The following is a 12,555-nucleotide window of genomic DNA, read 5'->3' as shown; positions in this document are numbered from 1 at the left end:
TCAATGGAAAGTAGTTAAAACTTAGCCTAACCTGGTTCTGCTAGAGGTTTCTTCCTGGTAAAAAGTGCTTGGCCATTGGGGTTGTATGATTGTTGGGATTTTTTTCTAATATTTTAGGGTCTTTACTTTACAAAGCCGTGAGGTGACTGCTGTGAATTGGTGCTATATGAATAAAATTGAATTGAACTGAGAGTGCTAATTAGCATATTCATGGTTTTGTTGCATCAGTCTTTTATTCTGCCTCTCAGCCAATGTGGGGTTTTTATCAGTTTCTTCTTTACTTGTGCAGATGTACACTATGCACAGCCACTTCTAGTTATTTCCAAGCTCCAAGGGAACACTTAAAGATTCTTTAATTAAATTTTTGGTGATACATTGAATCTAACCCTCAGTGATTCTACATAGTCCCCCATTTTCAATTGGACAAACAACGATCATTTTAAGTGCAAGGAGTATTTTGTTTTGGTTTTTTTTACTTTTTTTAAATTAAAATCTTGTGCAGTCAATGATTCTCTGGAACCTTTGGACTGATCACCGTATGTTGTGCTTGATACCTTGAGATGCTCTTTCAGACCTTTTACTGCATCTGCCATCACTGTTTGTGAGCCTTTTTTGCATCCAGCTGGGTCTTTTTTAACTGAAAAACATGTTCTTCATATTTGCACTTTTCCTTCCCATCAGTTTTGCAGACTTTGTTTGAATCTGAACAGACAGTGTGCCATGTAAGCTTTAGAATACATCATCAAAAGTACTAGTGATGTCCATGCTATAACATAACTATAACACTGCCTCCACAGCCTGTTCTCACTCCCGAGGAGTAATATAATGACGATTTGTCAAGTCTCGCGTTCCTGAGGAACGCGAAAGGTGACCGTCCGCGTTCCTATGCTACAAGCCGGGTTATGGATGAAATACACGTTCCAGCCATGTATTCCAGCTCTAACCCTAACCTTATACCTAACCATAACCTCATCTCTAACCTTAACCAGCACTCTAATGACGTTAGATAGTGTTTTCCAAAGCGATTTAATCGAAACGAACGTACATGTGTAGATTCATTCCAAACGGTTCTCATGTTTCTTAATGTAGGGACGTGTTGGGTGGCCAGAAGCGTAATATGTTGATTATTTGTCACCTAGCGTAAAATGTTACGCTTTGGGAGTGAGAACGTGTTGGTGTCCATCAAGTTTGATAGATGACTTGGTTTGATAGATCAAACCATACGTGTAAGTAGAGCCAATAATTGGGATTGATAGACAAGTAGACTAACATTCTAAAGAATTGGAATACTGGGAACCAGTTCTCGATTCCCATCCCTACTTCTGTGGTATTTCAGGCCACAGAAGATGCCTTCACTTTGACAGATTTAAGTGATTTCTTAATTCAACAGGTGTAATAGTGATGAGTCCTGGGTGTGGCTAGTGGAACTGAAGTCAGCTTTAAAAAAATGTAGTTAATTCATGGGGGCAGTTACAATAAATTAAATCATCATTTAAAAACTGCATTTTGGATTTACTCGGGTTTTCTTTGACTAATAATAAAATGTATGTTATGACCCAAAACATGACAGTGTGACAATTATGCAAAATCCTAAGAAACCAGGAAGGGGGCAAATACTTTTCCACATCACTGTAAAATCAACTGTGGTGGTGTACAGATGCAAAATTACAAAAGTTGTGTTGTTATCCAAAAATGTGTAAACCTAATTATGTTCTAGCAGCCTGTAGGCAAAATGTGAGATAGAAAAAAAGCAGTCTATTAGTTTGTATATGTATGATATTGTATGATATCGATTGCTGAGGCTGAGGAGCTTCATTTGGAGTCAAAGCTACTGTAAACTACAAAGAAGAGCTGTTGATATAGCAGATATCAAATAGTTACAACGTACTGAGCTTTTGTTATTAGCGTTCCATGCTATGCTAGCTCTCCCTCTATCAAACAAGGCATAGCTCCTGACATGTGGTGAAACAAACAACATACAACTTAATGGAAAGGATAGACCCACTGACACAAGTATAGCCAAGATAGTGTATTCCTAGTCTAAATCGAATTGAGTCATTTTCTTTTAATTACATCTATTATCACAAATCAAGTAACTCAGTTGAAGTGTAAAAATATGTAACAGGTATGAACTGTGCTCTCTGTGTGTGTGTGTGTGTGTGTGTGTGTGTGTGTGTGTGTGTGTGTGTGTGTGTGTGTGTGTGTGTGTGTGTGTGTGTGTGTGTGTGTGTCCCAGTGGCCTCACCCATTAAACTGTGCTGAGGCCAGCACTTCTTTTATGCTGGCTGAAAGTCCCAGGGATTTTGGCTGAACAAAAACCTCTCCGGGGAGAGAAAAGGCCTTGAATGCCTGCTAATGCTATTCCGACCTCTGGACTCTTGCAGGCTGGTGCGTACGTGTCTGCATGGTCCAGTATGGCTAGAGACAGTAATTTAAATATTTTGCAATAAAGAGAGAGAACTGGATTTATAACTCTGTTATATATATCTACATATACATATTGATAATAAAAGGATGATGGAAATGCAATACCTGACTTTGATGTTGACATATTAAAAATTAACTTTGTTTTCATTTTTTAATTTCAAAAATAATTGTAAAACCTACAACACGTTCAAGAAGCTAATAAAAGGTATGATCTAGTAAAAGTTTTATTTGTCATATGACATATTCAAAAGTTAAGGTGAAAAAGAGATTGTCTGAGGAAAATTATTTTAAAATCAACACAATGGATAAAAGCTCCATCACGTGCATTACTGTGCTGCCCTTGTGTATTTGTGCAATCAATAGGCTATTTAAGAGGGAGGGGTTAAGCCAAAAGTTCATTTTTTAATTCCTAGTTTTCACACTAAAGGAGCACTTAAGCTAACCGAAATGTTATCTGGGCCGACCGAAGAGCCCCTTGGAAGGCAGATGCACTTACAAAAGAGGCATTTAGAGCACTCAAGTGCCCCCTTGGATGTGACATCAGAGGATGTGTCTCATTTGGGCACAGAAGCAATGACTGAAAACAATCTGCATGAGCTGTTTGTTTGACCTGATGCCTTTTAGTCAAGTAATAGTCCTGAAAAGGATTTTTCAGATACCTGAATACTCCGTATTGATTGTATAAAGCTGACAGAAAAGAAATATATATAAGTTTTAAAGTACCAGTATCATTTCTGAAAGCTATAAGAAAAGAAAAAACTTTTGGTCAGCAAGAGGACCTGTAATATCAGTGCAACAACAAGAAGAAGTCACACTTTGTTCATTAAAGAAGCAAATCACTGGGACAGAGCCATGCATGGGAATATGCATGCCTTTGTACAGCAGGTCCTCTTGTGGCCAAACTCTGACATTACTTCATTTTAACTGAACTTGGTTGATTTCAGTTCCAAGCTTGCAGATTCAAAATATAGATGCTTTAATAATAAAGATTTCACCATGAAAAATGCTTTATTCACCAAGCAAGTCAAACTTCATTGCAAGACATGATCATTTTTCCAAAAACTGACTTGAATGACCCTGATTAAGGCCACAAGCCGAAACGCGTTGGTCACCTAATAAAGCTGTTCCCTATTACTTTAGCTTTCGCTGGAGTCTTTACGTCCAAAAACTGACTTGCCAGTAAATTATTATTAAGGTTTCTTCCTCATTTTTCTTTTTCTGATTAATCCTCACACCCTATCATTCCTGACGTGATGTTTCGAGGAACAGGAGCGATCCTGCTTGTAGCCAATATCATGGGACTTTCATAGAGGTAATACTGTGAACCCTTGAACACTTTAATGCCATCTGGACCACAGAGACCAGCATCAATGTCAGGCAAGGGCAAAAGTATTTCTCGGTTGATGACCCTGGGCGTGGCAGTGAGGTCAACGTCACGAATCATGTGTCCTTTTGGAGAAAGCAAATGTAAATACCAATTTTCTCCACAAAAACTAAGACATAAGCACTCAGTAACTTACCTTGGAGTATATGAACTGTGTGTTCATTGGGACAGAGGAAAGCGGCATCCACGGTTCCTTCAATGCCTAATTCCTCCCTGAGGGATTTAGGGTAGCCTTCAATCAGGACGTAGTGGGCATCAGTTTTATAGATGTAAACCTGATCATCCTGTAAGTGTTTTGTTAGAATAAGTGGATTTTAGTTTTAACTTCAACACAGAAATTGTGTGTGTGTGTGTGTGTGTGTGTGGGGGGGGGGGTTATATGGTGTCTACCTTAATCAGGTACATTTTGTTGGTGTAGGAGAAAACGGCATCCACCCCGTTTGTCACTTCTTTCCATCCCCTGGTTATTGGAAAGGCGTGAAGGCCGTTACGCCTGTTGTCCACACGCATGTAGTTAAGCCCTGAGAAATTGAACTTGTTCTTTATCATGGCAGAAAACTTAAAGACATTTTTTTACAGGATCACATTTGGATGAAGCACTCCTAAATCTGTATGCTACATATAAAGTGTGGATCAACATGCTATTAGCTCAGCTGTTTCCTTGTAAACTTTCCGGGTTAGCCTGACTCTCACTAAAGTTCAAAAATACACCTGGCAAGTTGTAAAGTTACAAAAAAGAAAAGTGACAATTTGTTTGTTTGATCTGTGCAACAACTAAACTGCAAAAGAATCCTACTTTAGCAGTTACATAAGGCTATATGTTACTTAGCCAAATAGCTAAATGCTATTTTAAGTGTGTTATTAATATGCACCTTCTTAGTTTAGCTTGGTAACATCATTATTTAGTTGACTGTTAATGTTATTTTATTTGGTATTTAAACTCTTACAGTTTGATGTTTGATGGCAATAAAATAACTGAAATATCATTTTTTTTTGCTTTAAATTTTATCCTAAATTAACTCAAAATACAAGGACTGTCCGAAGTTCCCTCAGCTAAAAGCCCATCTAGAAATAATTAAATTATAATCTATTTATTCAGTTATGGGAGATCACACTAAGTGAGAGCTGACTGAGAATTTGAAACATATGTCACATTACCTGTAAATAAATAAATTCTGCCTCTGTCATCTGTAGTAATGGCATCTAGTTTGACTTCGCTGCATTTAGGAGCCTTGTGATCACCTCCGTGACCTGCGGGAAACACACAAGATTGTATGTATCTGACAAAAAAACCTCCAAAATGAATCTCTAAGATTCTCTTCTTAATGAACCCACCAAAGTTTTCGCACTTCATGAAGTAATTGCGGGCATCCTTTGGGTACGTGCCGCTAACTTCTCCTGATACTGGGTTGAACCTGGTGAAGTTGTGTCCATGGAAACAGTAGTAGTGTTCTGCCCAGCGGAAAGCAGAGGTGCAGAGAGGCAGGTGGGGCCACGTCTTGGTCTTCACTGTCTTTGTGACTATATCATAAACATACACATCTTGCCCTATGGAGGGAAATGACCACTTTGAGAAGGAGATCACAAGTCATCACAATGTTCTTTTTTATTTATTGTAGCCTCATTATATCACAGTACTCAACAAAATGCTGTCAAAGAATTCATTTCGACTTACTGAATAGTTTTGCAGCAGTAAATGCCAACATACCTTTGAAGAACAGAACAGAGTCGGTAATGCACTCTCCTTGAGGACACTCCACAGCAGCATCTAGATGTGTGGGGACTCTAGGAAAATCCTCCTGGATAGTTTTTGGATATCCGGTCTCCAGAGTGTGGTTGTAATAGCTGAACACGTGGTCATCCTGGAAATAGTACACAATAGTACACAGTAGTACACAATATCTGAGATCAGTAAAAGATGTCTTGACCCATATGATAGCTGAAAGCATATGAGGATCGTACCAGGAAGAGGAAGATGTGATCGTGGGCATCTTGTTTCGCTGGGTTGTGCATCCGAAAAGCAGCATCGACATGGCCGAGGTGGTGGTGTTCATCTAGCTCCTTGAAGAACATCGTTGAGGGTTTAGCTGGACCATAGAAACCATTCCACAGGTGGCCCTCTGAGGAGAAAACACCACAGACACAATATTTTAGAGGATGATTTAGTCCAACATTTTAAGAAAAAGAACATGTCCAATACCTTTGAAGAAGAAGGGGTTTTTTCCACTCTCATCAAGAGTGATAGCGTCAAACTCAATTCCTTCACACCGGTCTGGTAGAGCAGCATCTCCATCTTTATTCCCAAGATAAAAGTAACATACTTTTAACTGTTAATGTAACTTTAATATTCAAAATGCATGTCATTAGACACATACGAGTATTGCTCGGTATAGAATGCTGCTGTGATTGAGATCTAGCTGTTATGTAACTGACAAACAATGTACAGTTTATGTACATAAAATCCTACCTTCTGGTGCTGGCTCGTCTTGATGCCTGTAGATAATTTCAAAAAGTTATTATACTAGATGAAAAAAAGTGAGTCACTTACAAAACAACGCAATAATATGATGACTAAGCAGTCTTAAATTTGTTCAATTGATCCATCTGGTGACCTTTGTAATCTAACAAACAGGGTTCCAAATGGATAAAGCTGACTTTTTCACTAAATCGCCAACTGATAAGAAGAAGAAAAAATCCAGAAATTATTCTATTATTATGTCTAAATAGTTACAGACTGATGTTTTGAGAAAGGTTATCAATTTTAATATGTTCCATTATTCCTGAATTTACAGAGTTGAGAGAATTTATGAGTTGTTTCACATTTTGCCTTTTTAACCTCAACAAAGAATCAACACACAGAGAATTCGTACTGCAAGTGTTCGCAAATTATTTTAAAAGACATGGCGCATCATGCTGCCTTTAAAGCCAGGATAGTAGGAAAAATCCTGCCAACACGAATTGTCTATTTTGACTAAAACTTCAAAATATAAATGGAGCTCATTAACACTCACGCAGGTGCTGCATTAGTGAGGGAAAGTGCCAGACCCAGAAGCAGAGTTCTGGTGATCAGCTCCATGTTTCTCTTGCTGAAGTCCTCAGATCTGGAGTCTCACTCTGGACTGGTGCTGTAGCTGTAGCTTCACAGGAGCTGAAGCTGCACTTTTATTCTGTGCTGTGCATGTGTGGGTGGACAGGTTGGGAAATCCTGTGTTCCTGTGTGTGTGTTTGTATAGCCAGAGTAATGGAAGTTTTGTTGTTGCAAAATATGGCTGTAACATAATTATTTATCACTTTTCACTCAACTTTGCTAATTTTTATTCTTTCTACATGAGAATGTGTGCAGACCAAAATATATTTCTATATCTGCCTTGAGATGAGAGTAAAGGAGGAGAAGATTTACTTTCATTATGGAGCAGATTAAAGTGTAATCATTGATCTGTCTGGTTACCACTTCTAACTACATTTGATAACTGCACGTTGGTCAAAAAAGACTCCATTTGTGTTACAGTGTTTGTAAGAGATTTCTGGAAATACTGCAATTTTGGACAGTTTCTCAGTTATAGAAATACCCAAAAGCTATTGAACCACCCTTGAAAGTGTAGGGTTAAAAAAAATCTCCAGAAACAACAAAATAGCTGGAAATTAGATTTGAATGAAAGTTTAATAAAATTAACTAAGAAACTGACAGTACAAACGTTATTCAGACCTTCCCAAGCCAACTAAAGAGTTTGATACAGGAGAGATTACAATGAGTTTATTATATTTTGTCATGATTATTATTCATCATCTAAATGTTTTCCAATATGGGAATATACACAAAAAGTCTAAATATCACGCAGGAACACTCAATTATCAAGAGTTACAGATGTACCCGTTGCACTGTGCTCACATTTTCCAAGCATGCCATATTGCTTGCATCTTCTGGAATTGGAAATTAAAGGAAAATATTGAAAATTTATTCTATCAAAGTAGTAATTTTCTACACCACTCTAACTTATGACACTAAATCTTTAAACCTCTTCAAGCATGATCATGTCAAATATAACTGGTAAGAGGTACAAGATTTTAGAAGAATCTCAAAAAATGTCAGATTATAACTCTTCTAAGAGTTTAACCTACCTCAAATTATTAGACCAATTATTGTTAGTATATACTACCGGTCAAGAGTTTAAGAACACCCAAATTTTTCCAGTTATTTAATGCAATTCAAGTCAAATGAATAGATTGAGATGGTGAGAAGGTAAGTGGTGAACTACCAGAGGATAAAAAAGGGTAAGGTTACCCAAAACTGAAAAATAATGTGCATTTCAGAACTATTCAAAAAGGCCTTTTTCAGGGAACACAAAACGGGTTAACAATTTAAAACTGTTCTGCAACAATAGAGCTTGATCAACCCTTGAAAGTTGGTGCGACTAATTCTTACAGGTGTTCCAACTTACGTCTGCATGAAAGCAGTATTGGAACACGTTGTGGTACCATACCCTCGTGAGCATCAGCTGAACAGTATTGCACGGCAGAAAGTAGTTTGTTGCTACAAAAATGAAAGAAAGAAAGAAAGAAAGAAAGAAAGAAAGAAAGAAAGAAAGAAAGAAAGAAAGAAAGAAAGAAAGAAAGAAAGAAAGAAAGATGCAATTAACAATGGAAGAGAGACAGACCATCATAACACTTAAAAATGTAAGTCTTTCCTAAAGAGAAATTGCAAAGAAAGTTAAGGTGTCAGTGAGTACAGTTTCTTTCACCATCAAAAGGCAATGAAACTTGGGCAAACTCTGACAGGAAAAGGTCTGGTAGACCCAAAGCCACAACTGAATCAGAGGACAAGTTTCTGAGATTTCACAGTTCGTGTTACAGGCGGCTCACAGGACAACAGCTTCAAGCACAGCTCAATAGTGGTTGTTGTAAGCAAGTCTCAGTTTCAACTGTGAGAAGACTTCAAGCTGCAGGTTTGACAGGACAAGCTGCAGGAAGAAAGCCATCGCTAAGACGTCAGAATAAGACAAAGAGGCTTGCCTGGGCCATGAGACATCGCCACTGGACTACTGAAGACTGGAAAAAGGTATTATGCCTTCGAGTAGGTGAAAGGATGGCTCTACAATGTGTGGCATCAACTGTCAAACATGGAGGAGGAAGTGTGATGACTTGAAGTTTGATTTGACTTGTACAGAGTGAGAGGCACCCTGAACCAAAACAGCTAACACAGCATTCTGCAGCGCCATGCAATACCCTCTGTTATCCTCCTAGTCGGTCAGGGTTTTATCCTACAGCAAGATAATTACCCAAAACACAGGTCCGAGCTATGCCAGAACTACCTCAGGAAAAAAAGAACAAGATGGTAAGCTTGAAAACATGGAGTGACCGGCACAGTCTCCAGACTTAAACCCATCGAGCCGGACAGAAGAGTGAAAGCAAAGCAACCTACAAGTGCTACATTTATGGGAACTTGTGCAACAGATATGGGAAGAACTTTCTGAAGAATATTTGATCTCTGTTGTAGAGTGAATGCCACGGGTGTGTGTTCAGCTGTTATATCTGCCAAATGTGGCTACATTGATCAGTCAGAAGTTTAAAATACATGCTTTCATTTCAGAGTGCAATGAGACATAAAACTGCATAGTTTTCAATAAAAAATTGGAAAAATTGGGGTGTTCTAAAACTTTTCACCCTTACTGTATCTCTATTTTGTTGCATCTCAGTCTTTACCATGCACCGCATTTATTTGTACTGGTAGATCTTGATGCAGTGATTCATGCTGTCTGACACTACCATGTGGCCATCAGGGAGAAGGGCTAGACCTCTTGGGCTACTTAGGTTGTCAGTCACCAGAGGCCAGCCAACTCCCTTGGATGGGTAGATAAGAACACGGTGGTGCTGTTTACCCCAATCTGTCACCAATACATCCCCATCACTGTCGATACAGAGGCCCCATGGACAGGTCAGGACTGGCCCCAGGCCAGAACACACTCCCAGTATTCGGATAGTGTTCCAGCCTGGCTCCAGGACTCGAATGCATGGGACACGCCCAGTTTCATTGCCTCTTTCTGATATTGCCATGAGCCCAGTGGTGAGACAAGCTGCAACCAAGTAGGGTCTGTGGTACCCTGTCACCACTGTGCGCTCTAACCTGGCCCCTGTTTTGGGATCCAGCTTTAAGCCAGTTAAAGTGCCGCGCTTGATATCAGCAACTAAAAACTCATCTTGACGGTTAACAGTGACCCCTCTTGGAGCATCTAACTCTTCAGTGGTAGAACCGATTGCAGTGCCTCCAAATGTTTGCAGCAGCCGTCCATGACGACTGAACACCAGCACAGCTCGTTCAGCAGCACAAGTCAGGGCTATGAGGCCCTTTGAATTCACAGCCACATCAAAGTAGTTGCAGATGCGGGATGACCTTTCAGGTCCTGAAGGAGACACCTGTTGTACAACATTCTTCTGGAGATCTGTGACTTGAATTCTGGCATTACCACAATCCACCACAAATAGCTGCCCTTTGACAGTTGCGTGGATACCACTTGGCAGGTTGAAGTCAGTACGGCCTGATCCTTGTTTTCCAAACTGTTTGACTAGATAAGCCGAGTCTAGGGCAGTTGAACCACCAGCTCTTTCCCCCAGCCCCTTCAGACCAGACACAGCTCCCTCTTCCATATCCTGCTGTGTTTCACTGGCTCTGTGGAATTTGTCACCTTCAATGGTTGACATTGACAGAGATCTGCTCACACGATTTGAACTCAAACCCTGTGTAACTTGAGTCGTGGCTGTGGACTGCTGTTCATCACGGCTTGTGTTCCCTTCAAATTCTGGGGAGTTTCCTTGGCCTTGCTCAAAAGTTGAGGTTTCAGAGACAAGACACATTCTGTTGACCTTTCTGATTCCACTGCTCTCAGTCTTGTCATCACTAATTAAAGGACGGCGTTTACCATAGAGGTCAGCTGTGGATACTGATCGACAGTGCTCTTGCCTAAGCGATCCATTTACTGGAGTATTCACAGTATAGGTGTAGCAGAAATCCTCACTGTTGGCTGGGGATGGTGGGCTTCCATTGTCCAATGAAGATTTCTGTGAAAGGCTTTGTTGGGAAAGAGAAAGATGCCTTGTAGAAACATCTACAAGACTGTGCCTGGAGAGTGAACATTTGTGCCTAGTCTTTGGAGATGTTGCTGTATCAGTTTCTTCAGGAGGACAGGATGGCTCCTTACATGACACCAAGACAAGAGACTTTTGCTTTCTTTTACCTTTCACTGTATTGCGTCTCTTTGGTCCCTTTGGTCTGCTGTCAGAGTCATCACCTTCAGATTCTCCTTGACTGGAGACAGGTTGGACAGCAAGGAAAAGGTCTTGCCCTTGTGTGTCTGAAAACATGGATTCCATTTCATCTTGGGAAGACTCGGATACACCACGGCGTCTTGATATGGGAGAGTTCGGTGATTTTAAGTCTTCCTCATTCTCTGTAGAACTTGACAGACGTAGTTTCCGGACAATACGCACGTTCCCACTATTTATCTTCATGCTCTCCTCTGGACTATACCTTTGGCCAGTTCTGTTTGGTTGAGGTTCCTTTCTAATTTCTAGAGGGGAAAGGTTCAAAAATTTCAAATCTCCTGAGTGCAAGGCACACTTTTGTCCTTGAGCACTACAGACACCAATGTGGTAGGTCATACCTTGCTCACGAACATCAACTTCCCCTAAGATTAAAGATTTGGACTGAGGACTTGGTAAAAAACTGACTCTTTTAAGTGTTAGAGAGATTTCCCATGGCTGGATGATCTCTGCCACCCCTCTTTGCAGTTGATTTCTATTGGATTCTCCAGCTGTACTCCCCCATCTTTGTATCTGTTCCCTCAGCTGACCAATTTTTCTGAGTTGCTGATCAACAAGTGACTGCACAACTCTCACCGCAGCAGCATTTTCCCTCTTCACTTGACTGAGGTGCCGTTGGGCTTCTCTGTGATCTTGCTCAACCTTTTCAAGAAGGCGACGCTCCTCTCGCTGAGCTTCAATTGCAGCGCTGTCCAATTCGCGGTTCACCTCCTCTACTTCGGCCTGCTGTTGCTCCCTGAGATTTAAAAGTTCTTGTTCTCCTCGCTCCAGATTGGAAAGAGCCTGTGTTACCCATGGAGGTGGTGAAGTAAGAGATATGGGAGTAAAGATGGACTCCCGTGGGGTTTGAGAAAGTGGAGGTGGGAAAGTCACATCTTTCAGTTTTGGAGTGCTATGTGTCAGCAGGGCTGAGAACCCAGGAAGGGCTCTTCTTTCTGAGTGAGACCTCATTAACATTGTGCTGGACAGATTTCAGTAGTCCTCTTTTTACTTTTTACTCCTTTATGTTTCTGTAAAGAATTAAAAGATTATTCATGTAAATAGAAAATACACAGACTTTTGTAGTATTTGAACGCATTAAAAAATGTAAGACATGTGGAGGTAGAATTCAAAATAAGATGTTCATCCAGTGGCAGGTCAATATAAAAGCTAAGTAGATCTGAAGCAAAATTAAGTATGGTATGTCACTGAGATGTCTTGGGTCTCATCAACACAGTCTGTGGTGTTTTATTAATGAATGCCACAGTCCGCCCTGTGAAAAACCACATGGCCTATCTGTTGCTGTTTTAAAACTGGGACACAGAGTCTCTTTCATTGCAACTTTATCTATCCCACACAATATCCAGTTTCTCACGGGACTCCAAAATACTCTCAGGTAACCACTGTTCCATTTCTCTGAGGTCAGTGTTGTAATCAGACTTTAACTCTGT

General features: G+C 40.1%; 2 protein-coding genes across 2 annotated transcripts; both read right to left on the bottom strand.

Moving 5' to 3' along the window:
* Positions 1-3,387: 3,387 nt before the first annotated feature.
* Positions 3,388-6,975, bottom strand: hpxb (hemopexin b). The gene is made up of 10 exons (XM_085398747.1): positions 6,823-6,975; positions 6,279-6,304; positions 6,012-6,104; positions 5,774-5,931; positions 5,520-5,673; positions 5,147-5,359; positions 4,970-5,062; positions 4,202-4,332; positions 3,948-4,095; positions 3,388-3,876 (listed from the first exon to the last, which is right to left on the bottom strand). Exons 1-10 carry the CDS (start codon positions 6,885-6,887, stop codon positions 3,650-3,652), a joined length of 1,308 nt encoding a protein of 435 aa, XP_085254873.1. The 5' UTR covers positions 6,888-6,975; the 3' UTR covers positions 3,388-3,649.
* Positions 6,976-7,804: 829 nt separating this feature from the next.
* LOC146642432 (uncharacterized) lies at positions 7,805-12,095 on the bottom strand. The gene has a single exon (XM_085398894.1). It carries the CDS (start codon positions 12,080-12,082, stop codon positions 9,524-9,526), a length of 2,559 nt encoding a protein of 852 aa, XP_085255020.1. The 5' UTR covers positions 12,083-12,095; the 3' UTR covers positions 7,805-9,523.
* Between the last annotated feature and the right edge of the window lie 460 nt (positions 12,096-12,555).

Source organism: Rhamphochromis longiceps, linkage group LG23, assembly GCF_057381845.1.
Source record: "Rhamphochromis longiceps isolate RC_006_pf linkage group LG23, R_longiceps_female_GT1.1, whole genome shotgun sequence".
In the NCBI taxonomy this organism is placed as follows: Eukaryota; Metazoa; Chordata; class Actinopteri; order Cichliformes; family Cichlidae; genus Rhamphochromis; species Rhamphochromis longiceps.
Note: the sequence above shows the minus strand (reverse complement) of the source record. Positions and strands in the feature narration are given on the sequence as shown.